This window comes from Natator depressus, chromosome 10, assembly GCF_965152275.1.
Source record: "Natator depressus isolate rNatDep1 chromosome 10, rNatDep2.hap1, whole genome shotgun sequence".
In the NCBI taxonomy this organism is placed as follows: domain Eukaryota; kingdom Metazoa; phylum Chordata; order Testudines; family Cheloniidae; genus Natator; species Natator depressus.
In genome coordinates this window covers 63,967,978-63,995,304 of record NC_134243.1, presented here as the reverse complement: position 1 = coordinate 63,995,304, position 27,327 = coordinate 63,967,978, and the positions used below count along the sequence as shown (strand labels likewise).

The 27,327-nt window shown below is 40.6% G+C and overlaps 1 protein-coding gene across 1 annotated transcript in view; it reads left to right on the top strand.

The window, feature by feature from the left end:
• The window catches only part of SHC4 (SHC adaptor protein 4), a 50,784-nt gene extending 25,560 nt beyond the window's left edge, over positions 1-25,224 (top strand). The window contains exons 3-12 of the mRNA XM_074964778.1: positions 3,502-3,565; positions 4,508-4,627; positions 6,569-6,622; positions 10,831-10,882; positions 13,327-13,453; positions 16,486-16,663; positions 18,637-18,697; positions 20,692-20,871; positions 22,754-23,007; positions 23,840-25,224. Of these exons, the coding sequence (XP_074820879.1) occupies positions 3,502-3,565; positions 4,508-4,627; positions 6,569-6,622; positions 10,831-10,882; positions 13,327-13,453; positions 16,486-16,663; positions 18,637-18,697; positions 20,692-20,871; positions 22,754-23,007; positions 23,840-23,995 (1,246 nt within the window). The 3' untranslated portion in view covers positions 23,996-25,224. The remainder of the gene's footprint in view (positions 1-3,501; positions 3,566-4,507; positions 4,628-6,568; positions 6,623-10,830; positions 10,883-13,326; positions 13,454-16,485; positions 16,664-18,636; positions 18,698-20,691; positions 20,872-22,753; positions 23,008-23,839) is intronic.
• Positions 25,225-27,327: the final 2,103 nt, after the last annotated feature.

Below are 27,327 nucleotides of genomic sequence, written 5' to 3'. Positions count from 1 at the left end.
TTCCTGACAATTGTCAAGAGAGGCCAGATCCAAACAACAAGAACGGAGAAAGGATCCAATAGGCTTTTTCATATATTTTCTTCTTGTGAGCATGTAGGAGAAATGACAAAGGATAGAAATTGAGTTGTGTAAATTATAATTCACCTGGGACAGCCTCTAAGGTCCTGACTGTCATAGTAAAGGTTTGGGGGCGGGGCGGGGAGGGGGGGTAGATACATATGACATAGACATGACAAGAATGCATTAAAGCAAAGCCTTAGGAGTAATGTTAATGAAGAAATGACTGAATGATCACACTTCTTGCCATTTGCTGTAGAAGAAGATGTATTAGAGCTAACTTATGAGCTGTTTCATTTACCAGCATGCTGATGTACTAAAGTAGGAGTTTACAAAAATCTGACATGAGAGATGTGGTCTCCTACAACTGAATTACTCTTACCACAGATTAATTGGGTCTCTGGGAAAAGGCTCATGCAACACATTGTAACTAGTTGCAGTCTAATGAGTTGAGGAAAAGGGGAACGATCTTGCGCCAGTGCTATAATGAGCTGCATGGGGTATAAGTATACAAGTCTCAATCCCTCTCTTCTTCAGCCTTGAAGTAGGACGTTCTAATTAAAAAAATAGCCATAATAATACTTAGCTCTGATACAGGGCTTATAGTCAATAGATCTTAAAACATTTCTCAAAAGTGGCTAAGTATCGTTATCCACATTTTACAGGTGCAGAGAAGTTAAGTGTTTTGTCCAAGGTTATACAGAATGCATACAGCAAATAGAACAGAACTCCTGTCTTCTGAGACCTAGTCCTGTACCCTAGCCACTGGACCCACAATGCTTTCATTACCTGTGCACTAAGTCCACATGTCACCTGCAGTACATCATAAACAATTGTATTAAGACACAATTAAAAAGAAGACCTCCGGTGAAATAACATATAAAAGCAATAAACTACAATAAGCTTCTGTCGCCCTATTTGTCTTACGGTTATGAAAACTAGAAGGCTAGAGTTCAAATTATTCCTGGAGTATTTTAGAAATTATAAACACTCTGGGCCAGAGCTATGTAGCTTTCAGTTTAGCTGCATTTCTGGTAGAGGGAAAGCAGACATGTGAGGGGAAAAAAATCTAGTTTCATTGCTTCCATTAAGAAGCTGGTGCAAGATCAGTGCTTCTAATCAGGGTAGGTAATGTACAGTAAAGAGGAGAGACTGATGGAAGGAAATTTGTTATAGATTTTTTTCTTCTGCAAAATGACATGTGGGTTCAATGGTTTTTAATGACACATTTATCAATAGGACTCCATTTGTGGCCACCTTGTGAATTTCTCTGTCATCACAGCCCATCTAAATTTCTTCTCACCTAAGCTCAAAGCATCCTTTTTTCACTTAGTTCTTCTTTTGTGACTATGTCATGGAGTCCTTAAAAATGAAACCGTTGGAAAAGCCATACCAAGCCAACTGTGTTATTAACATCAAGTACTAACACCTTAGAGCCAGCACAGAAGAAGCTACAGTGTATGGTCCTAAAGTAGCTGGGGTCAGGAATGAGTCCCTGGCCTGACTTTTATCTTGCCCCCATATAGGGAGTCTGGGCTTTAGAAATCTGGCCCTGAGCACTGATGTGATTGATATGTTTTTAGGATTTTTTGGATCGATGAATGTTCTGAAAACGCCTGAACAAACTGGCCTCATTTTAGGAGCCAATTAAAGTTATCACATACAGAAGATGACAAGCACACTGGGTTGATTTGGCAGTAATCAGAACAAGCAATTCAAGGGGGCTTTAGCTTCCTTCTTCTGCACAGTATAGCTCTACACCTGGATATCTGCTATGCAATGCAAAAAAGGCACCAACACACAAACCTTTAGTTTATAACATTTTAAGGTGACAGCTCATCTTTCCCCTGTGACCCCAATGCCAGAGGTCAGCTGGAGATGGAAGTAACTAAGTCCAATCCTGCAAGAAGCTGAGCACCTCCTGCAAGGTAACTGGCACCCTTAAGTCCCATGAAGTCAATGAGACCAGAGGGCACTCAGCACTTCACAGGATCAGGTCCTTTAATAGCTAAGTTGCTGTACTCACATGTACTATTTCTTGTTTACCAAGACAAGGGGATTACATTTGATTTTGGAATGTTTGCTGTTTTGAGACTGAGCTGACATTTTGTCATATTCACGCTGTCTAAAACAGACCCCAGATAAAAGGTCAATAAAGTAAGATGTGCTTGTGCTGAATACCTCTCATTGTAGTAGGGTTTTTTTCCATTGGCTCCAAAACATTAATCCATCACTAAGTGAGATGTTAATGACCTTCAGCAAGATACATTATTTTGCCCAGCAACTGTGCCATCCTGGATCAGGATAATTAAATGCTACATTGCATATTAAAAGTGATAATCGGAGTGATTTTAAATCAGAAGTTTCTTTGTTGAAGTGTGGAAAATAAATAAGCATGCCACTTTGCTATATGAAGTGTGTAATTTATCTGTCTTTGATGTAGGCCAGTAAACACTGTAAGTGATTTATGAGTTATACCCTTCCGTTCTGCTTTCATAAATGGGAAGTACCTAAAGAGAATACTTGAAAGTGAGAAAAGGGGTTTTACCGTGGGAAATTCCTATTAGACAAAGAAATCTGAACTGATACTCAGAGCTGAAAAACCTTGAGAGAGGACAAGTAGAAGCAGAAGCCAGCTCTGGATTTCCCCTCTGGCCCTTATTTCTACAATGCACCACATCAAAACTCAAGATCCAAACTACCCCACATTTGAAGAGGAGAGGCTTTGAAATCCAGATTCCAATTTTGCGACTCATATACATTGTTCTGAAGCAGAGATGGACTCATCTGAGATTTACAGAGGGCAGTTTCCTACTTAGACAAATCTAGCACCACAGACAATAGCTCTTGCACTATTGATGCCACCACTCCTGGAAAAAGGTTACAAAATTTCTAGTGCAGAAGCTGCCCATGAGAATCGTAGTTTGAGTTTGGTAAGGTACAGCATACACCCAAACTAGCTAGCCTGGCCATCAGGTAGGGGAGTGTAACTAGCTGGGGCAGTTTTGGAGTCCAGTCAGATACAGCTACTGCTCCTGTGAAATATTCACCATGTACTGTGGACAGTAAAAACAAACTAAGATAACTGCTAGAAGCCTTAAATGTTTAAGGGTGGAACTGTAACTATAAATCACCAGAAAGAAAAGGAGTACTTGTGGCACCTTAGAGACTAACCAATGTATTTGAGCACAAGCTTTCATGGGCTACAGCTCACTTCATCAGATGCACGCAGTGGAAAATACAGTGGGGAGCTGTAGCTCACGAAAGCTTATGCTCAAATAAATTGGTTAGTCTCTAAGGTGCCACAAGTACTCCTTTTCTTTTTGCGGACACAGATTAACACAGCTGCTACTCTGAAACCTATAAATCACCAGTCTCCTGACCTTTTTGTAGCGGATGCTTGTTAAATGGTCAATAGTTTGTGCTGTCTTTTCTATTCTGCAGGGAAGCAATAAGCCGACTGTGCGAAGCTGTATCAGGAACAAATGGAGCTATAAAAAAACGGAAGGTAAATATTGCATTAGTGGGACATGTTTTCCTTTTTATAGCTGCTTTTTATGGGTTAGATGATTCCCTAGCAGGATTCAGCCCACCATGGAATTCATGCAAGTTTAGTTCAACTACATGTTATAAACAAGAATATTTACAATACACCGTTTAAAACTACTCATTATTTGATAAGCAATAATAGTACTGCGTCCTGGAGCCCTAAAAGGTTAATACCGTGCCTGACACTTCTGTTCACACCCAGATATCCCAATTCCCAGGGCTTTGCCATAATCAGGTTTTGGTTGAAAAACAAAACAGAATTTTTGATTAGTAAGGAGACTGAGTTAATCGCGGCTTTTCCCTGATGATCTTCTTTAGATTAAAAGTTTAAAAACTACCAGGATGACACTGGACAGTGGTCATCATCCCTCATTGATTTAGCGAGGAGTGATATTAGCACTCCATGCTGTGCTGCCCTATGTTAATTGGAAGTTGTAGATTTCTGTCAGGAACTCTGGAGTGCCGTAGGGAGGATAACTCTCACTGACCACATTCTTGTTATAACCTGGGAAACAAATACATTGGAGAATTTCCTCATTGACTCAGAAACATTTTGTCCCCAAGAAAAGAAGCAGAATTAAGTGGATAAATTACTCGTTATGAATTATTCACTCAGCTCTATCACTTACGAACATAGCTCTTTGGTGTTTCGCTTTTTAAAGTTTTTAGTTTATCATTATTAACATACAGGAATGTTGCATACAGATATGATGAAATCTTAATCATAGCCTGTAAGTCTTACCTTTAAAAGCCCCATCTGAGTATGATTAACATCTGTGTCTTTATTTTGTACAAATTCTGGAAATGATAATCGTAGGTTATAAAATCTACTTGACCTGGGTATAAGGCTGTCTGAGATACATGAAGTTTACAGTGTGTGTGTTTGTTTTTGTTTTTATAGCCTCCAGTTAAATTTCTGTCTTCTGTGCTTGGCAAAAGTAACCTTCAGTTTTCTGGCATGAATATAAAACTGATCATCTCCATGAGCAGCCTTACTTTGATGAATGTTGATACCCAGCAGGTAGGATCTTTATAGGTCTGTTGTTTTCTGAGGTATCCTTCCATCCATATTAATGTTTCTTCCTCTTTTAGGTGCAGATAGCTGTGGTTTAAGAACAAACAGGTGCTTGACAGGGAAAGCAAAACTATTCAGGTTTAGGTTGTAAGCCTTGTAAAGATTAGCCAGAATTGGCCTCTGAATTTAAAGGGGAAAAAAGCGGTGGAGAAATTTGATATGTCACATGTACTTTGTGTTTATACTAGTGTCTTTCATCTGGAAGCATCCCATAGCACTTGACAAACAGTGTCTCTGTGGGTGTATGTGTATACGTCTGCCTGTTCACTTGAATGGTGCCTAATAGGGCTGCAGTGCAGACTGGAGTCTCTTATCACTACCAAAAATAAATATTTAATAACAATAATGGGTCATATGACTGGCCTGTGTTAGGGAGGTTTGTCAGTTCCCCGGAGCAAAGCTGCCCTAGAGTTACTTACCTGACTTCCAGGGGATCTCCCATAGCACCCCCTCCTGGAAATCCCAGGCCTCAATGATTCTGCAGCCATAGGCAGTTATCAAAACTTAAAGCAGCCCTTAGGCTAGTGCACAGTTGTCCAAAGCCGGGTTAAGGCTGTGCTAATGTGTCTGTCTTGTCAGTTACTTATCACATGCATTTGCTGATTCTGCAGGATATGTGGAGCTATATGCCTATGGGGCTGAGGTCTGATTTGGAACTGTGATGTGATTCTATTCTTGGATCACAGTAGCAACACAGCTCCCTGAGATGACCACCTTAGTTGTGCTTAACCTTTTGTACTGGTTTTAGTATTTTCTGTTACAGGGCTAGGTTTTCTTCACGGAACAGGTGGTGTCCAGGAGCTAGGTTCTAACTCCCTGATTCTGTGGGCCAGCCCTGGCTGTCACACATTGTAGAGCTGCTGCCAGGCAGCTCTAAGTTTTGCCATTGCCAAAGAGTCTCTAGTAGAGTTGACCCTGTGCAAGTGAAAGATAATCATGGGCAGAGAGGAGCTCTATCACATTTCCCCCACTCTGGATGTCTCCTACCCGGGGAGAGGCAAAGGTGCAGGGCACCAGGAGAGTTCTCTTTACCCCAGGGGAATTGCACCATTCAAGAGTGCAGAAGGACCAAATCCCAGCTAAAGAATCTGGTCCCAAATGTACTAATGCTTTCTCAGTTAATTTGAATTATGGGAATTCAGGGCACTGTCTCACTGTTCTTTTTAGCCCCTATTTATGGATGTTGGTAAATTGAAAATCCAGTGTATTCAGTTCTCATTTCCACCACATTTCACTGTTTGCCTGCTTGCTTAATCAATTGCAGTTGGTTCTAATAAAGAACTCTGTGTTCATTGTGATGAGGTAATGCATGAACCTAAGAAAAATTGATGCCTGATCCAGCTAGAGAGATTTATGACAAATAAAAGAACTGTACTGGTATAGAGATTGAATATCATCAGACCACAAACATCGGAGAGCCCTGTTCAGAAAAATATTCTTCCATCAGCTGACTTCTTGTGTGCCTTTATGGATAACTGTCAGTGACATTTAACTGAACTCATTTGGCTTTTAACTTTAATCCCGGATTTGTAAAGCCACCTCTCTCTCTCCTCACGTAGCCCCAATTCTCCTAATATCCAAATACTTTAATATTTAGTTTCTTATTAATCATATAAAAAAATCAACAGCTGAATTCATTTTGAAAACCTCCTAATGGCTACTGGGAATTAAGAAGTAAAAGATTGTGCTGTACTGTATGTGAATCTGATGTTTCTGGGTGTATTCCCATCTTTAAGTTCCCTCATAGGAAAATTATATGATGTGCATATTATTGGATCAGGTTTTCATGAGCTAGGCCCTGTATTACTTTCTCTGCGGGGTTATTATCTGGTATTTTCTATATGCACAGCACATGGGCACTCCTAACTGACTGCTTGTATTTCTCAGATTATTGCCAACCACCACATGCAGTCCATCTCATTTGCCTCTGGAGGTGATCCAGTAAGTACAGATTTGTAAGATATATTTCTGTAAGCATAAGGATTAATTACAAGACTAAAAGTACCTGCAATTCCTCTACTTCATCCCCTCCTATCTCCGGTTAAATTGCACTTACACAATACTTAACATTTCTGAGTCATTACACGTAGGACAAGGAAAGTGGTTAGAGCAGAGGACTGAGATTTTGGACTCTTAGGTGCTATTCCTGGCTCTGCTGTAGACTTGCTGCATATGTGGGAACTTAATATGTCTTTATCTTTTTTCTCTGTCTTCAAAATGAGCTCAGCCTGCCTTTGGAGGTCTGTGAAGCCAGCAGCCATAGTTCCCCCACCCTAATTTGGGGGATCTAGAAATGGGAACATATGAACATAGAAATTGCCAGATTGGATCAGATCTGTGGTCTGTTCAGTGCAGTCTCCTGTCATCAACTATGGCCAGCACCAAAGGCTTCAGAGGAAGGTGCAAAATACCCTGCCGTAGGCAGCAGTGGGGCAATCTGTGCAGCCTGGGAGAGGGAGATCTTCTCTGAATCCCTAATAATTACAGTTTGGCTTAGGTCCTTAAGCAAAAGAGGATTTATATCCTTTCCCAAACTTCTTTTAAAAGATTTATTATAACTAGATATTCTTGTTATCCATATACATGTCTCTTTCAATCATTATATTCTTTGCTTCAGCAGCATCCTGTGGCAATGAGTTCCACAGTGTAACTGAATTGTGTGGACAAATATTTCCTTTGATCAGTTTTGAATTTGCTGCCTTTCAATTGCATTGACTGTCCTCTGTCTCTTGCATTATGAGACAAAGAAAGTAGAAGTTCCTGAACCTCCTTCTCAGTACTGTTTAATTGTAAGCCAGAATCTCAGCTTTCATTCAAAAATGTACATTCTCTCCCTTTTGGCTATGAAAATGTAAACTGATCAGGCAATATAAAGCAGATGGAAGGCTGCCCTAAGTGGGCAGTTGAGCATTCCCCTTGTGTAGAGAATCCCTGGGTGGTATAAAGCCAACAGAGCTAGCACTCCATGACCTGCTCCGAGCCCCCTTGGTGTAATGGGATTTCTGGGGTTGGAGCGGTGTGGCCAGGGAAGGCTGTGCTCTGGCAATCCTGGATGAGTAGAGTAGACCTAAGGGTGCCACTACTACAGTGGTAACTGAACCTTGAGGCTACTCCATATCTGGGAGCCAAACTGGCCTCCGGCTGCCACCAGGTGCCTTTAAAGCCATCCTTGCCCCTCACCTTTGGTCTGGCAATGAGCACAGTTTTTCTAGAGCAGATCTGGCCCTTGAAATTCTGCTTGTACCACCTATCTGATAAGGTAATAGTGGAGGTATGAGAACAGGAATATTACCTTGCCTGTATTTTTTTTTTTTTTAAAGGGTGGGGTGGTGGTGGGGAATTCTTTGGTCCAAGACTCTTTGTTCTGAAGTTCTTTGAATCATTAGAGATGGGACTGATCCAAAAACTTAAATCCTAACTTCTGACTTTGGGGAAGTTCAGATCCAGATCCAAATGTTACAGCTTAAGTCCCTCTTTCCTTTTAATTAAAACACATTGAATTTAGGTTCACAACTCACTAAAGTTCACTCTGAATCATATCATCAGCAGTTACGTTACTTTGCTGTTACATGCAAATTCTTTGCTTGCCAGAAAAGGTCACACACAGTGTATGCTGGATGGTAGTTTTCTGCACATGCTGCCTGAATTCAAATAGAAGAGTCCATGGAATAATATGATACCAGATTTGGGAACTGATTTATGGCTTTTTGTTCATTTGATTGGGGAGGGTGTTGGGTGGAATTGGGGGAGGGCACTATTATTTAACTAATTTACATGGAAGTGTAACCAGTTTTCTTAATAGTTTTTAACTTTTAAAAACTGGCTTTAGCCCATCTTTAGATTTTCTAGGTAGGGTGTACTTTATAGTAAGTTTTAGATTTCTAAATACAATTTCTCCTTATTTTGCATAACTTTTTCCATTTTGAAAATATTGGGATACATTTTCAGTACTCTGCTCAGCAGATTAGATGCAGAATTCCCATGGCCGCCTTGTTTGTTTGTTCGGCCTGAAGCTGTATTGTGCTGTGAAGTCATCAGGTCTCACAGGATAAGCGGGGGTGTGTGTTGTCAGTATTTGGAGGGAAGAGCTCTAATGAACACCTACACAGGGTACTGCAGAAGTTGGTGCTGGTGATTCAGTAGGTCACACTCTTCCCTCTTAGGCCTGGTCTGCACTTAAAAGTTAGGACAACATAACTACAGTGCTCGGTGAGCGCCATAACTATGCCAACCCAACCCCTGGTGTAGATGGAGCTACGTTGATGGAATAATTCTTCCGTTGACCTAGCTGCTGTTGCTCGTGGAGGTGAAGTTCCTAAACCAGTGGAAAACCCTCTTCCATGGCTGTAGGAAGTGTCTACACTACGGCACTACACAAACATAGCTATGGCACTGTAGCTCTGCCACTGTAGTGTCTGTAATGTAGATGTGGCCTCAGTCAGAGCTGAAGGAATGCCCCCAGCATGGATGAGAGGCACTGGCTCTGTGAGCCAGAGCCGTTTGCATGAGATGTTAAATGGAGGTCCAGCCCTCTTGAGGTCACTAGTGGCACTTTACATAAGAATAAGGATGTGAATCCTGGTGGCCAGATGCCATTTTGGGTAATTACAACCAAATTTTTTCTTACAATTTCAATTGGATATGGTATTCCTCACTTCCTGTCCCAGAGCCCAATCCTATAAGGTGCGTAGCTCTATGTAGGAAGGTGTTCAGCAGCTTGCAGGATTAGGCATCTACACTGTGTCATGTTGTTATGCACTGTGAAATAGCCGCTGTGTTCTACTCCAGAGGTGGCTGCATTTCAGTGCTGAGTGAAGTCATTCATGTATGTGTGTAAACTTTGTAAAGATGCAACAAAATCATCTGGTATTTTTCTAGTTAATTGCTAAATATGGTTGTACATCTAATTTGAATTGACAGTGTACCCCAGACTGTGTCTGAGCTTTTAAAAATCTGAGAAAGAAATTGAGGAAACTGAGTTCACAAAAGTTATTTAACAAGAAAATTTTGGCTTCATTTGCATCCACAACAGTTAATTTGGGTGCTTTTTAAAATAAACATCGACAAGTTATGCTGGCCCCAAGATCTACTTCTTTCATAATTGATTGAGCAATATTAAATGATTATTCTTGTGGCATTACAAACAAGGGCTTTTATTTCCTGCCAGTTGATTGCATCTTCTGTAGAGAGCCATGCCTTGAACTGCAAAGTGCACTCTCCCCACCCTTTCCCTAAAGATCCAAGATAACAAAATGCATCTTTAATTATTAAGATAATGCTATTCATGACATCACCATTTTACTGTAGCACTGAATTATCAACTGGCTCTTCTGCTTTTGTACATTCTCTACATGTTTTATTTTTGCTATGTCAGTTACCATTTGCTGTTTTTGTACTAAAAAATAATGTTTCGATATTAGTCGTGACCAGACTCTGAATACTTCGGCCTGTCTTCTCATCTCAGTGACACCAGTGTTAATCCAGACTAACTCCACTTGACTTCAGAGGAGTTACCTGGGATTTACGCAGTGATGTAATAGAGATCAGACTTCAGCCCATTGAATGTCATATTTTAGTTCTTCTTTGAGATGTTCTTTTTAAAAAAAAAATTGCATAATAGGCAAAATTCTAGTCTGCCCTCTGCAGTACTTGGGCTCGCTAGTTTGTGTTCTGCTCTTGAACTTCCATAGGTAAGTGAGCTAACTGACTTCCATTGAAGCAGAGGGCCCTTGGCTTTCCTGGATTAGGCCTAATATGCTTTAGAACCCTGCATAACAATTGAAGAGGACAATTTTGTCCATTGACTGATCATCATTTAAATGACTGCTGCTTCTTTAGCAGAATTGAGAATGCAGAATATAATTTATTTAATATACAAAGAATGTAAAACAAAGAGATTCCTGCATTTTTGCCCAGGGGACGGGGGGGGGAGGGGGAATTAGCACTTCAATGTACACAACAAATTACTCTTCCTTTCAATGAACTAGGCGGACTACTGTTTGTTTTTCCTAAAAATCTAAGTAAGTATCATTTCTGAAGCTGAAGGGAGTGCCTGAATTTATCCTTCTGTGCTCATTTACACTATTTTGTTGACAATGGTGCTTTAATGACTCACTTGAAAAACATTTGTTTGTTTTTGTTGTTTTTAGGATACAACAGACTATGTTGCATATGTAGCTAAAGATCCTGTTAATCAGCGAGGTATGAAAATATTTTCAGATTAAAGTATTTTGTCCTATCTCTACTGAGCAATTACATGAGCTTTAATGTGCCTGTGATACAGAACAGCTTGATATTCTGCCCATTTCAGGGCTGTATAATTTCACTATTTGGTCAATGGGATGATAGTGTTGTCTGGCCTGCAGCACTAGACACCTCGCTACTCATGCCCCACAATGAGAATCTTCAGGCGTGACTTAACTCCTGCTAACTGTCAAATTCCAGGAATGAGAAGACACTCGCATCCTGCCACTCTCCCAGCTTCCCAAGCAGGACTGGCAGCTCTGCACACAACCTCTGTGCTGGCTGAGAGGAAGGGAACTTACCCTGCCACCATTGCAAACTGAGCTGCTCCAGCTGAAGTTTCAGGGAGAGGAAAAAGTGTTGGTGATCTTGTCTCGTAATTTATGATGTTCCCAAAATCCCTTAATGGAACTATAGACCATGCAATTCAGTTGCTTTCACTTTTATTCACCTAGTTTGTTTAACTACCGGTCTGCTGCCTCATCCGTGGAGATCATCACTGCATCCTTTGCATTACTTGTTTGAGAACAGTTATACAGTGAACAGCAGGTTACATCAGTAAAATTTTGAAGCCAGCCAGCAACTGATGACCATTGCTGACAAGAGAATACGGTGATTTAGAAAAAAAGCCCCGTTCTCCTGGTGGCATTGCAACAGGCAAAATACTGACTAGCACAACTGTGCAGGAGCATCTCACAGGCAGTGCAAAAGCAGACAGTGGGACAAGACCAGAGGGACTGGAGTGGTCAGAGTAATTCTATATCCTTCTGCAATGCACTGACTAGCATCTAATTTGTACAGCAGCCCACTAGCAGATGGACTGGTGAGCCTTACTCAGGTGTGAGAGCATGTGTCCCTTCAGTGGCTGGCCTACAGAAGAAAAAACCCCGAACACTGCTCTAGCTAATTTCCTTTTAGTTCAGGTAGCAGGGAGCTATGTTTGTTAGAGCTGGAGGTTGTGGGGATCATCACTGCTTATGACTACTGAGTCTCTGTGATCACAGTATGTAAAACAGCTGACTACTGAGATGTCTCCTATGGTTAAGGAATTGTTTCCAGGGAAAGTTGGGCTGATATTTATAACCCTCATTTCTTAGCTATGTCATCCTTATTCTGATACATGAGAAAATGACTAATTCAATTAAGTACGGCTGAATGCATCCGATGAAGTGAGCTGTAGCTCACGAAAGCTTATGCTCAAATAAATTTGTTAGTCTCTAAGGTGCCACAAGTACTCCTTTTCTTTTTGCAAAAATCATTTGTGATTTCAGTGACATTTAGTATTAAGCATTCAGGTATGAATGTGGCAACATATTAAAAACCACTGTAAAATCAGTGCTTGTGTTTGTATTGCACTAGTGAATTATACTACCATTTGGAAAGTAGACTTTAGATTGAGGCTTGAATGTTAGGCCTCAGGCTGGTAGCAGCTAAGGCAGCCATGGTCTGCAGTTCTGTGTGCAGGATGTAGTGTACTGTACTAGCCAGAGTGATCTCACAGTGCCATCTAGTGACTGGTCTGCCATCTAGTGCAGTGGTCTCCAAACTTTTTGGCTTGCACACCCCCGGGGTGAAGACCGGAAGACCTGCCACAGGCGGGCCACCGACGGAAGAAGACCAGAAGACCTGCTGCAGGGGAACACCAGCTGTGGACGTGCAGAGCTGCTGGCGAAGAAAAAAACGGCGGAGTGCCGTCCGGCGGTGCGCCTGCTGCTGCGCACCCCCTGGGACCATCTCATGCACCCCAGTTTGGAGACCACTGATCTAGTGATCTACTGCCAGATTTTCAGGAGTTCAGGGCCAGATTTTAAATGCATAGCACCCAAAATTGGAGGCAGATTTTTAAAGATTTCAGTTTCCTTGTAAGCATCTAAATAAGGGCCAGATTTTCAGAAGACCTCTGTGCCCAGTATATGGCTAACATGCTGAAGTCTTCAGCAAATCTGGCCACTTACATTGGACTTTTGGTTTAAAAGGACCCGGAATGATATTGGAAAATCTGGCTCTTAATGCATAGCAGTCACTATGAGAGGAAGAGAGACAAGGGAGGAAAAAAAAAAAAACAAAGCAGAAAACATAAACACAGGTTTAGATTCTTTTGCAAAGTTGTAGATTTATTTTAAAATTAAAACACATGCAAGGTGGCTTTCTTAACGCATCAGAAGCGAAATCAGCATGGTCTCCTCAAATTACTGAGGTATTTCCTCTATACTTCACCTCTGGATTTGCTGATATAAGAACTTTCTCAGAATATATTCTTATAAGCTAAGTGAACATGTTTTATGAAAGTTTTTTTTGTTCTGTGTTTATACAGTGCCAAGCACAGTAGGGTCCTCGGCACTATGATAATACAAATAATAAATAATAGTGTTTTTTAAAAACATTTTTGCACCACTTTGTAGCATGCCATATATTGGAATGTCCCAACGGAATGGCTCAGGATGTAATAAATACCATAGGGCAGGCTTTTGAGCTCCGATTCAAGCAATACTTGAAGAATCCTTCTACTCCGATTACTTCCAATGAAAGGTCAGTGTGGTGTTTTCTAGTAACCCGAATATTGCTCTTCTGCTGTAAGGATGAATATATGCTATAGGGACTGACCCCCTAAACAAGGTGCATTGTGCATGGCGTTCTTTTGGACACACACAGACTTTATTTAAAAAAAAAAAAACAACTCTGTACACACAATATATAGCAGACCAAGTTCTGCTTCTTCTAGTGCATTCCCATTTGTTCAGGTGTAACTGAGAGCTGAATTCAGCCTTTTTCTCCCTTCTCCAAATAGCCTTATTTTAAATTATGCATGTTAAAGTGAACATTTCCAAATAAGGGCAGAATAAGTGAAATGAGCAAGTTCTGCTCTCTAAATATTGTGCTTACGTTGAGCTCCAACCTCAGCTGTTCCAAGTTTATGTTCAGTGCAGCTGCGGGGGGGCGGGGAAGAGTAACTTTTAGCCACCTTTCTCCTTTCCTGATCCTGGCCCTGTTAGGCCAGATAGAATTTTGGCTCCAACTTAGAACAGCCTCACATACTGAAATAAACACAAGTGCAACTTGGAATTTGAATGTGTGAAGGGTGTACCTGGAGCTCTGCACTTAGCTACATTATTAAAAATAGAGGAGCTAGATTATTACTTGGACTATATGCCTGCACATGGGAGTAAGGGCAAGTAAGAATGCTTCTCCAAGGGCTGTGCAGACTTTGGGTGTGGGCACACAGGAGTAAGCACGAGCTTATTCCCCACAGCAGCTGGGCAGGGAGTAGGTGGGGAATTGGCAGAAACTTAGCTTTACTGCTCCATATACCCTGACCGACACAGCAGAGAAATCATAGGGGCACGTAAAATCTCAGCCTATCTTTCTGACATATCCTTGCAGATGTCCACTCATCAGCTGAAACCTAACATGGCCAGAACCTGAGTGCCTGATCTTTCCCCTAAAACCCTCCCCTTTCCCTATCACAGCAAGCAACACCACCATCCTCCTTACTGCTCAAGCCCGTCATCGTGGCTTTGTCTTTGGCTCAGTCTTCTGCTTTGACCCACAGTTACAGGCCATGTCTAAATCTTGCTGCTTCTTTCTGCAAAACATCTCCAAGATCCAACTTTTTCTTCCTGCCCATGCTGCGAAGACTCTGGTCCAAGCCCTGATCATCTCATGCTTTCACTGCTGTGATCTCCTGCTGTCTGCCTTCGGTGTCTGCAACCTCATCCCCCTAAAATCTATTAAAACATGGCTGTGAAAATGATCTTCTTGGCTAATTGCTCTGACTTTGTTGCCCCCCACCCCCATCTTTAAGTTTCTCCATTGGTTCCCCCTTCTCCATTGCATCAGACACAAACTTCTTGTCCTTACTTTCAAAGCCCTCTGCAGTTTAGCCCCCTACCCACCTCTCCAACCTATTATCTTATTGCAAGGTTGACTCACACTTTCCCTCTACCCATGATGTCCACCTCAATCACCTGCTTCTCTGACAAATACTTACATGTTTTCTCCCATGCTGCCCATCATGAGTGGGAAAAGCTCCCAGTCTGAATCATACCCATGATAGGTAGGGTAGAGGTCCCTATAATTTCAGCTATCTAGTCCATAAAGGTGCTTCACTGCTTTTTATAATTATCCTGAAGAAAGGCAGCTTGTATACCCACAGCTTCAGTGAGGTTTAACCCAACCCATAACAATAATAACGATACCACCTTAATTATATATTTTTTATTATATAGCGTATTTCTCTCCCTCCACATTCTAATACTAATCTGTTACCTCAGGGGGCAATAAGTATAAAGATGATCTTCCCTGTGAAATCATGCTAGGCTACATGATACGTAAATCACAGAAATTAGAAATGGAAATGGTTGATTACATTATTTAGCCCAGCACTCACCCAGTCCAGGAGAACAGTCCCCAGACAGAAGACTTCCTTCCAATACTGCTGTGTGACTGAGTCACCCGCTTCCAAACTACTATGAATCACATAATCAAATACTTGAGCTGTGTATCACATAATCAAGTACTTGAACTTTATCTCTTTCCTGCTTGTGGCCTTTTATCCAATTATCTTCTTGTTACACAGAGAAGTAAGATTCCAAATGCGTTGTTGTTTTTGGAGGAAAGGCATAGTGCAGGAAACACACTGCAAAAGCAGGAGGTATCAGCTGAATGTTGAAGCCATCATCATTTGGTTCATGGCATGCAGGAAAATGTGGCGCACAATCGATGATGCCATTTAGGGCTTGTCTATACGATGAGGTGATGCACATTGTTGGGGTGTGAATTCTAACGGGCCCACATAGATCCTGCTGGCATGCACTCAAATTTCCCTAGTGCACGTTAATGGAGTCCAATTTCAAACACTACTATGTTAACACACACTAGGGAACTTTGAGCCCACGCCAGTTAGTATGTGACATGCTATTGTGCACTAGAATTCACACCCCACTTAAATGCACTATTGCACCGTGTAGACAAGCCTTCAGTGTTTGCTTCCAGCTGAAAGAGTCTTTTTCTGTTGATTTTGTTTTTTAAAATTAGACTAGATTCCACTCTGGAAAACTGTATTTGTTGTAGCCATATTTGATTTCCTGAAGCAACTCCAGGCCTATCTAACTGCTGCCCAAATGCCCACATGAGGTTTTAATTTCCCTTTATAAGTCCCCCACACTTGCTTTATGCAGGCAAGATAAGAGGCAAAAGGAACTGGGCCCAGAGTCTATAATGTGAATGCATTAATGAACAGTGTCTCCTCTGACGGTAAAACATTGCCAAAAGTGGCTCTTGTATCATTTTCATGGCTAAGAGAATGCAGACTGTCCCAACGTTAAGGAAGTATCTATGCCACCCTGCCAACTGAGTTATGGGTGATTAAAACAAATCACAATAGCTGAAAAAATAAAGAAGTAGCTGGGTGAAAAGATTTAATCAGACAGCTTTTAACATTGGGAACAATGGCATTTCTGTGGCTAGTTTGTCCATTTTGTTGTGGACAGACTCATGGAACATCTTTACCCTGAGAATCATCTGATTACATGGGTCATTTCATGTGGTGGTTCATTTTTCAGTGAAATGATGAATCTTGATGGATCAGCTTGGAATATACAGGAGAAGGAGGATCATGAATATTACAATGAAATTCCAGGAAAAGAACCTCCTACAGGTGGACTATTAGACACGCGAATAAAAGTGCAAACAGACCAAAGGGCAAACTGTCCCATACAATGTGAAAAGCAATACTGTTTGGTAAGCATGTCTATTTCTGGTATTACTATTCACTACCGTTCTAGGGAAGAGAAAGCAACTTACTGTGGTGGAGAGCATATGAACACAACCACAACCAAATCCTACTTGGTTTGGGAAGGGGTTTTTAGGCCAGTTTTAAAGCACTTAGCACATATTTGAATCTCAAAGCACTTTATCAACATTAACTGATACATCCTTACAATACCTCTAGGAGAGCAGGTCTCATCTCTTTTTTCAGATGGGGAGAAAGTGGGACATAGATTTAAATGGCTTGTTCAAGACCACACACCTGCAATCCCTCAGGACTTACCAGCTCCCAGTCCCATGGTCAGACCATGCTGTCACTACGCACTACATTCTGCATGTACGAGATGCAGTTTTTGGTAATTCTAGTGTGTTTCAAGATACAGCGTGCTTTCAAATGACCCAAAGGTCTCTGGGACTTTAGGGGGATAGACAAACCCAGAACCTCTCCGACTGGTTTTTGAATGTTATGTACATTGGCCAAACCGGACAGTCTCTACGTAAAAGAATAAATGGACACAAATCGGACATCAGGAATTATAACATTCAAAAACCAGTCAGAGAATACTTCAATCTCTCTGGTCACTCGACTACGGACCAGAAAGTTGCAATTCTTCAACAAAAAAAACTTCAGAAACAGACTCCAACGAGAGACTGCTGAATTGGAATTAATTTGCAAACTGAACACCATTACATTAGGCTTAAATAAAGACTGGGAGTGGATGTGTCATTACACAAAGTAAAACTATTTCCCCATATTTATTTCTCCCCCTCCCTCCCCTCACTGTTCCTCCCATGTTCTTGTCAACTGCTGGAAATGGCCCACCTTGATTATCACTACAAAAGGTCCCCCCACCCCCCTTCCTGCTGGTAATAGCTCACCTTACCTGATCACTCTTGTTACAGTGTGTATGGTAACACCCATTGTTTCATGTTCCCTGTGTATATAAAATCTCCCCACTGTATTTTTCACTGCATGCATCCGATGAAGTGAGCTGTAGCTCACGAAAGCTTATGCTCAAATAAATTTGTTAGTCTCTAAGGTGACACAAGTCCTCCTTTTCAGTTATGCTTGTAGCTTTGCAGCAGAGGCTTATTGAGGAGGGACAGTACAACCCCAGGAGATGTAACTGAACGCTGGTTCACTGCTGTGATACTGTGTTTCTCATACGCCCAACCCAGGTGTTGTTTTCTCAGTACTTCCTTTCAATCTTGAAAATTCTTTAATGCCATTCAGACAACAGTGTGACCATTCTGCTTCCGTGCCATGTTGTCTGTATTCTCTCTCCCTGTTTTTATTGCAAGAAATGTTTGCATGAAAACAGGATCTTCATTGCCTAGAAATTAATCTAATCCTGATGCATATTCCTCAAATGAAATCATCTGATTCCCATTTGTGACATCATAGTCATCTCCTTAGCAACTAATTGTGATGATACAAACAGTGGGTTATGATTTCAGGTGAGGAATTGGTCCCAGAAGCAGAGCTGCTGCTTGGCAACCAAAGTTCTGTCTTCATGAAAATATCCTTAGGAATAAAATCAAAACAAGGGGTTATTCATTAGAGGAGGAAGGGTTAGTGTTCCCAGTGTGCTGAATATTAATGTTTTGCAAGTCAATATGTTAAGACTGTGTCTGTAACATGCTACAAACATAAAATGCAAATATAGAACCAAGCTTCTCTCTCTCACCCTGTCAGAGGCTGGCTGTGTACCCATATTTTCTAAGCCTTCCATTGACTGCCATGGAGCTTAGACTCTTCATGAGGAATGGGGCATGCGTCACTGGAATAGCCAATGGGAAGTAAAGCATCTGCACTGACTATTGTTTGAGGGGGTGGGGAAATTTGTTGTCCAGGGATCACTGGAGTGCATGGTGTATATTGCAATGATATCTGAAGTTTATTAACAATTGACATCCTATGAGAGTAAATTGTGTGATTCTTCCAGGCTGGGAGCCCAAAATGCATCAACATATATGAAAACTGTCCAGAAGAAAACAAATCAATGGGTATGTGCTATGTCTTCCTTCCCCTGCATATCTATTTCAATTGAGCCAGACTGTTTGGAAGTGCTGAGATTTTTGATATAGTAAAGAAAAGTATTCTGCTTATTAGGTCATGACTAGTTCCCCAGCTGAGGGGTGGAGAGGAAAGCCTTACAATTTTTCAAAGGGGTGTTGATCCATTTTTATGCCTGCTGGTGGATTTTACCAATTTTACTTGTCCTGACACCATACAGGAGCCCTTTGTTACTTTATTTTCTTTCATTGCCTGCAAGGAAGAAAGATGCTCCCCTGCTTAACTAGCTCTGACCTGACTCCTACAGAATATACACATGCATTACAGGGTCAGAACTGTCAGCGTCGCTGTGACATTCCCAGAGGGAGCATGTTTGTGGCCTTGATTCCAGTGTTAAAGGATCCTAGTTTCAAATCTAATCTTAACTCTGTTTCTTCACTTGAGCTTTCCCCTGTTTCCCTTTGTGTGGCTGGTTATGTGTTCCAAGTTACCGTCATGGTGGGGAAACTTGCTCTCCGATATCCCAATATATCGGTAGGCTCCCCTTTTTTGGACTTCACATGGCACTGTTGATGCCACTGGACACGTTTCTTTGGCTCCATCCTCTTCCTCATACAACAAGGCCTTTTAAAAATCCCATCAGCCCTGCTGGTGGGGACTGTATTACACTGCCCACATGGTGGTGTTAGATTTCGTTATTTGCAGTATTTCTGCATTTGCCATGTTTAAAAGAGAAGCAACTAATTTCTACATATGATGGATGAATAAATCAAATAATAAATGTGATAAATAGCACAAAAATGGTTGCTGTTTGGCTAGCTGAGTAGCATTCCCTTAATATCCTGCTGCTCTGTTAACCCTCTCCTGCATTAAGACCCTAGGCTGAGTGATAATCCTCTGGCTCACCAGGCAGAGCTACAAAGCACAAATCAGCTCCAACCTCCCAACCCTTCATGGGCAGGGAAAGGAAGAAACCCCTCCCCTTCACAAAATGCTCTTAGGGAGGGGAAAGGATTTTGTAATGCAACTGAGGATGTGCAGTGTGTCTCCATAAAGACATACATTAGGATTGGAAGGGACCTCCTGAGTCCTCAAGTCCAGTCATCCTACTGATAAACTTACAAACTCATCTTAAAACTGGGAGGCTGTTCCAGAATGTCACTCCTCTGATGGTCAGAAACCTTCTTCTAGTTTACAGCCTAAATTTATACCCATTTGTTCTTGTGCTAACATTGTTCATTAGTTTTAATAGCTCTTCTGTCTCCCTGGTGTACCCTGATGTATTTACAGAGAGCAATCAGATCTCTTCTGAGCCTTTGTTGCGCAAGGCTAAACAAGCCAAGCTCTTTTTAGTCTCCTCTCATACAAACTGCTCCCAGAATGAGGAGAGCTCAGAGGTCCAGTTAGACTCAATGGATGTTTTTACATATGAATCAGGGTAGAATAAGTGTGGAAAAAGTTAATTTATTCAGAATTATCCAGGGCCAGTAAAAATAATCAGCCACATATTCCATAGTAGGGCATTAGGAACCCTGAGATGAGAAACCTAAAGAAAAGTTAAGAAAAACTGCATGTATTTTTACCATAAATACATAAAATACTCCTATAATAACAAATACTCACTCCTATGATTTTCAGTGAACCGTACTAGAGAGCTTCAGGGTGGGGTTTTCAAGATTACTCAGCTTTGGCCTAAATTTCTCTCACTGAAGTCAATGGGAGATTTACCATTGACGTCAGTAGGAGCAGAGTTAGGGCAAGGGTTTGAGCAATTTTGATGACCCCATTTTAATTCTAAAATGGTTAGGATGTTGAACATTATGCTTTTTAGAAATAAAGGCAAATGTGATAATTTGGCACATTTTTTCTTTTGTCCATGAAGGGTTTAGTGGAAATGTCAAAGCTGCAACATTCAGATGCAGCTGTGGTGGTTTTTTTAGCTTGGTAAAAAAGAAGATACAATGTATATTGCCATTAATTACAGGTAACTATGGTGAAAGATCGCTGACGGCAAAAAAAGATGTATCCTTACTGAAACCTGCTTGCAAAATGGATCTTTTTGATGACCCTTGTTACATCAACACTCAGACCCTGCAAACTACAGCCTACACAGCTAGAGGTCTTGCATCAGCCCAGATCTATGGGAGCCCGCTGTGTCATGAGAGTAGGTTTATATTTCAATTACATCTTTTTCTAAGTCTTGAAATGAGGATCTTGTCATCTGAATGCACGGGGAAGGAATCTGTTTCCTCCATAATAATTTGGGAGCGAAAAAGTTCTTGTAACTGTGCTAGGCTCCCCTTTTGGCTGTTAAATTCAGGATAAGCAGCACCAAAGATTAGAAATCCTCACAAGCAATGAGTAGATCTAACTTCTGTCTTCTGAAGTTGATCAATAGCAATAAAATGCATAGGGTTATAACTTTCACAGGGAATGACAGGCAGTCCCTCCAAGCTGCTTTGAAAACATAGGACCATATCATGTCCCCAAGACATAGGATGGTCTTCCACTTGTAAGTCTTACCCATTCTGACCAGGGGAGGTCAACTGCTTCTGATGCAACTTCATACATTTTAAGATCATAAGGGACCATTATGATCATCTAGTCTGATGTCCTGCATAAACCAGCTCAGAGAACTTTATCTCCTAATTGCTACATCAAGCCCATAACTTTGGTTTGAACTGTAGCAGATCTTTCAGAAAGACATCCAGATTTGATTTAAAGACTTCAAGTGATGGAGAATCCATCACGTCCATAGGTGAGTTGTTCTAATGGTCAATTACCCTGACTGTTAAAAATTTTCTCCTTATTTCCTATCTTCTCCATTCCTGAACCACTTATGCGGTTGGCTTGGGATCCATCCACTCAGAGAGAAGGGGATGGAGACAAGAGAGGCCTGCATAAGAGCAACCCTCTGGCCATGATGACTTTCCCAGCTTGGATCTGTGGGTTCCCTCTGTGCTTGGAGAATCCTTCTTTAAAGAGGCCAGAGGAGGCCCTGCTAGCAAAACTGCATTGAAACAGTGATACCAGTCAGTTTTCTAAGAGAAATGTTGCCTATGAGTCATTTGCGGCCTGACTGGCTGTATCCCAACTCTCCTATACTGTTGTTGTGTTTAGTAACATTTTGGTTTTGCTTAGCAGATGCATCATGCTGTAAATGCTTCCTTTCTGGCTGTATCAGTCATATTATCTTAAACTCCAGTACATTGCTGGAGTCATTCAACATGACCCTCACAATTAGATGTGGCATTCTCTTCAGTGCCAGCTAAAGAAGAATGAAAAATTAGATCTTTAAATAATGTAGCCAAAAGACAAACTTGTTTTGCAGGAAAGATCTGATTTTTTTGTTTTAACAAAATACCTACCAGATCACAAATAATCAGATTGTGTTCTTTGTCATTTTTCATGTGCTGATAATACAATAGGTAAAAGTAACCATGCAAACAAACCAAGCATTTTGTCTGTAGATTTTGGTGTAAGACAGACTGTTTTACAACTGACACAACCCTACAGAAGTATTTTTGTGCCATTCATAATTGTATGTAGTTCAGTGAACTACATAAACAGCTTTCTAATACATGCCACATTCAGATATGCAATTGCAAGATAGAATCTCCTCTAAGCTTCCAGACTTTGTGATTCTTTCCCAGAGAAACCCACCACACTCAACCGTGACAATACAAAACTCAAACACTACAATATCAGAACAAACTTTTTAATGGCTAATCCCTGTTCCTGTTACCTAGCAATGTGAGAACTAACTAGCTATTTAATGGATCTCACACTTTCCAAAGTTTCTACATCTGTAAAAACGGAGGTGATAAGTTTTAACTAACTTGCTGGGTGCTGTGAATATTACTGTGTGCATAAGGCTTTGAATATGTTAAATATTATTACTACCTGGAAGACTGGTTTGATTACAGCTTCAAATCTGAATCATTTGACTCTCCAAGTGTTTGTGGTATAAAAAATTTAATATCTCTTGCGTTTATGCTGAAGTTTTGGGTGAAGGGTCCAACATCTTTCCTTTCGTTTAATTTTAGAATTGCCAGAAGCTGTTCAGCAGCGTGCCACAACCAACATGGATAGCGTATGTGTTCTGCCACAAATACAGCAAGAGTTAAGGAATGAAGATTGTTACCATGGGAAATTAAACAGGAAAGCAGCAGAGACCCTCTTGGTCAACGATGGGGATTTTTTGGTGCGAGAGAGTGCAACATCACCTGGTCAATATGTATTGAGTGGATTGCAAGGAGGGCAAGCAAAGCATTTACTATTGGTGGATCCTGAAGGCAAGGTATGGATAATCCATGTCTGGAAAGTATCTCATTAAAAAGGTACTGGTTTGCTCCAACATTTCAAAGGCAAAGTGCATATTAAACTGCCAAGGACGAAATGCGGGCTCTGTTGAAGTTAACAAGAGTTTTGCCAATGACTTCAGTTGGGCTAGGACTTCACCCCAAGACTTTTAATAGTGTGCTCATTATTGTAATTAGCTGTCTCACATGGATGTATAATTAATACATCCTTTGAGTATTAAATGTTGCTATAATCAAATGCCGATTGCATCCAATAATAAAATTGACCAGTAAAGGGTTTCCAGAGGCAGAAAAGATAATGGAAAGAGTCAGTTGTATAACCTGAAATCTACCCTTCTAGGACTTCTGTACAGCTGCTTGAGGGGCTTCCCTGAGTGATATTTCTTACAAGTGGGAGTGAGGGGAGATGCCTCTTGGGAGAAAAAATTGTGGCTTTGCTCCCCTTTCATAGCTGTGTGCCCCTGTGCCCAGTTCTGCACACATTCCACCAACTTCCCCTTTCTCCCTCAGTTGTTCTCCGTTGCCTGTGCAATGGGTATGACGTCACCATAGCAGAATACGTAACCAGCACGAGACAGGGTATCACAGGTGTTACTTCTGGCTGGCACACAGGAAAACCAGCGCGAAACAGAGAACAGAACAATAGTTAAAACTATTTGTTCTGTTAAAGTGTGCATCACTGCAATCCTGTGTATTGATTCTGCTGAATTCAGTGGCTTTAATTCCTGTTGACTTCAAAGGAGCAGGTTCAGTTTGTGATCATTTTTAATTGAAAATAAACTTCAATCAATTCTTTTGCTTCCTTACAAGGTGAGAACCAAAGACCACGTGTTTGATAGTGTGGGTCATCTTATTCGCTACCACATGGAAAATAATCTGCCAATCATCTCTTCTGGAAGTGAAGTGAGCTTGAAACAGCCAGTGAGAAAACAGAGTAACACAGGACACATGCAATACAACAAATAACACTGTTGGATCTCAAAATTCCCACGGCAATTCATTTGTGAAAACTCCATTGACTATTCTTAAACTTCATTACTACAAAGCCAACTCAAAAAGTATAAACTGCACTTTTCAGCTGCTGTTATGGAAGACTTCTTTTCATGTGTATGTATGAATATATGTATAACTATGTAGATCTATAGAGATCAATATGCATAGCTATATATATAGATCTACATAGTTATACATATGTTCATACATACACACACACACACACATATATGTATGTGTGTTAATCTTATCAAAATGAAACCCCTGGAGAGTGAGAGATCCATTTGGGAAAAAAAAGACATGCACAGATATCACTTTCAAGGTCATACTGAATCAGTAACTATTTAAAAGCACAATTAAATTTGTACATGGAAAAGCTCACTTGAACAAACTGCTGGGACATTATTACGGTAGTATGTGCCTTCTAGTCATGGAATTATTGGAAACAAATATTTATATTGGATTAGTTTCAAGTGGGTACATGAACACATGTAGGTTTAGAACTATTTGCCAAAACAAATGATTTGAATATTACTAACATGTCGCTTACAGTAGACACTAATTTTATTTCATTTTGCTTATAACAGCACTTTAATAGCAAACAATGTTTAAAATTAATTGCATACACAATACAGAAAGGTTGCCTGTTTTCTTAGTAACAATCAGTTTTTTAATCACTGTCTGACTGCTCAAAGATTTGAGATTATGCAACATTTACTAAACTGAAATAAAGATATGTAAATGAAGTGTAAGTTTGGAATAGAATGTGTCAAAGAGCAAGCATGCTAGATCCTAATATTTTTGTGTCTTGCATATAATTTTACTATGATTGCCAACAATTACTGGAAATGTCTCTTTTTAAAACTAGGTTAAATATATTTTTCATTGATTCCATAGATATTTACAGATTAGAGAAACTGAATGAGACAAATGATACATTTTGAGGGGGGAAATATTAAAAAAAAATTTGAATTTCGCATGTTCTAGAGATTATTGTACAAACTTTTTCCCAAAATGATGTGATATCTGCCCCTTGCTTACTTAGATTCCATTTGATCATAAACATTGGAAATGTCTTTTTAAGAAAATATATTCTGTTTTGTCACAATAAATGCTCTAAATCTGAATGAACCTGTAATCAGTGTATCTGAGAGAGTCAGTAGTTCATTGGTAGTTAAGGAGCAGTGTTTCAATGAGTAATAGGAGAGAGGAGGTGGAAGTGGAACTGAAGGCCCTTGTGGGGACTTATCTAAGGGCTAGAGCTGGCCAAATAATGGATTTTTCAGTTTGCTGGAAATTCTGAAAAATCGAAACAAAGTTTTGTTTTGGGGTAGAAAAAATAACTACACAAATTCACAAATAGCTCTGGGTCAACCAAAACTGCATTTTCAGGGGAATAAATTACTTGTGAAAAATAATTAGCCCAGCTCTAGTAAGGGCATCCTTGCTTGGTTTTAAAATAAGCGATGCCTTTTGGCACAATCAACTGCACCCACCCCTTGCCAAATTCAATTCCATTATCCTGTGGTAAATGAGCTTCACTAAAAACAAGGAAATTCTGTGTCCTCCATTCAATACGAACATCTTATAGGATGTTACAGAGAGAGATCCTTGCTTCTTGAAAGAAAAAAGGCTCACATATAGGATAAAAGGTCTGGCAACTGAGGGCATTGTCTTCCATTGAAGGGAAAATCTGATTATTTGAAGAGCCATTTTTTAAGCAGTGTGAAATGACTTACCCTGTTTTTTCATCAGTTTCTAGGCCTGAAAAAGCTATAATCTTTCATCTTGTGTAATGTCATTAGAATATTAAGATCACATACGCACCTTGAAGCAAGGAGAAGCTTTGAAATGTCACTGTAGTTGATTGCCTTGATAACTGTCTGGCATGGGTCCTATTTTGTGCCTTCAGCACTGAAGACCTATGTTGTTTCTATTTGCTCACAGCAAAGGTTCTAATCTGTGGATCAAAGCCGCAAAGAGAGTCACTGAAGAGTTCTGTAGAGTTGCTGGCAAAGTGGTATCAGGTTCTGGATTGGTGCTCTGCACACTCTCCCTCTTAGCTAAAGCACCACCGTGTAACTTACTCAATACAAGTGCATTTAGCCGAAGGGAGAGAGAACACTTTGGCTGTTTGTCTGTGAAAGAGAACTGCAGTTGCTCTGCTCCCTCTTCAAAGTTGGAGGTGGGGAAGGGGAGAAGAGTGGAGCTCTTCTGCTCCCAGGAGGGAGGTAGAAAGCGAGAGTGTGTAGAACTCCACTTCTGCCAGAATTAATTGAAAGCCTCCCAAGACTTGAAAAACAAAGTGTTTGGGGTTGTGGGGCCACGGGAGAAGAGTTGTCTGAATTTGATATTGAGAACGACTGTCCTAGGACTTTCATTTTTCTTTTATGGACAGATGTATGCAGAAAATATCTAGCATGTGGGTATGGTATTTATAGCTTGACAAGAAATAGACTGAAACCGCCACCCTGAAATTGAACATCCCTAGCTTGTAGGAAAATTTGGCTTAGGGCCCAAACTTTATGGCTTGGGCTTCTCTTAGGTGTCACTGAAGCAAAATTGTGAGAGAAAAAAAGGGAAAAGAAGCTGGCTAAAATGTACATTGATAGAATAATCAAGTGATAGCTCAGAATCTGTTGCTGTGGAAGGGAGAAAATGGAACAATCCTGAAGATTACTGATACAACTCAGGTGCTGCTGTAACACACCCATATTCTATTGACAAAAGACATAATTTCTAGACTAAATCACTAGAACTCCAGTTAGTCTTCTCCAAAAAACAGAGAGGCCTCTATCATTTGTGTATTAATAAGTCCCTGACCCCCTCTGTGGGCTAGCTACTGCTTACAAAGTACATTATCCTATGCACAGTGGCAGAATTCTAGAAAGTTTTCCTGAAAACCATCTTAAAGCCTCTGAGAAAAGTCATTGGCAAGCATGCCTATGCAAGTCACTTCACCTTTCTGTGCCCATGGGGATATTACTTCGCAACTGAAGTTGTAAGAATTGGTTAATGTATGTAAAGCTCTATCTGTGCTAAGTATTATTAAGATATTACTAAGCCCCACTAGGAAGGACACCGATGTACTTAGGGAAGCCACATTGAAAATGCTGAGCATTTCAGTCCCTTTATCAAAGTGCATGCAGATTCCACTGAAATAACAGAAATTTCCTTGAACAGATTAAAATTTGTATTTGGATAATTTCAATAAATAAAATGTTATAACACACGCACACAAATATCTGTGTGCTCTTATCTGCCTCAATATGTCTCTATGAGGACTTCCAAAGTTTATATGATTT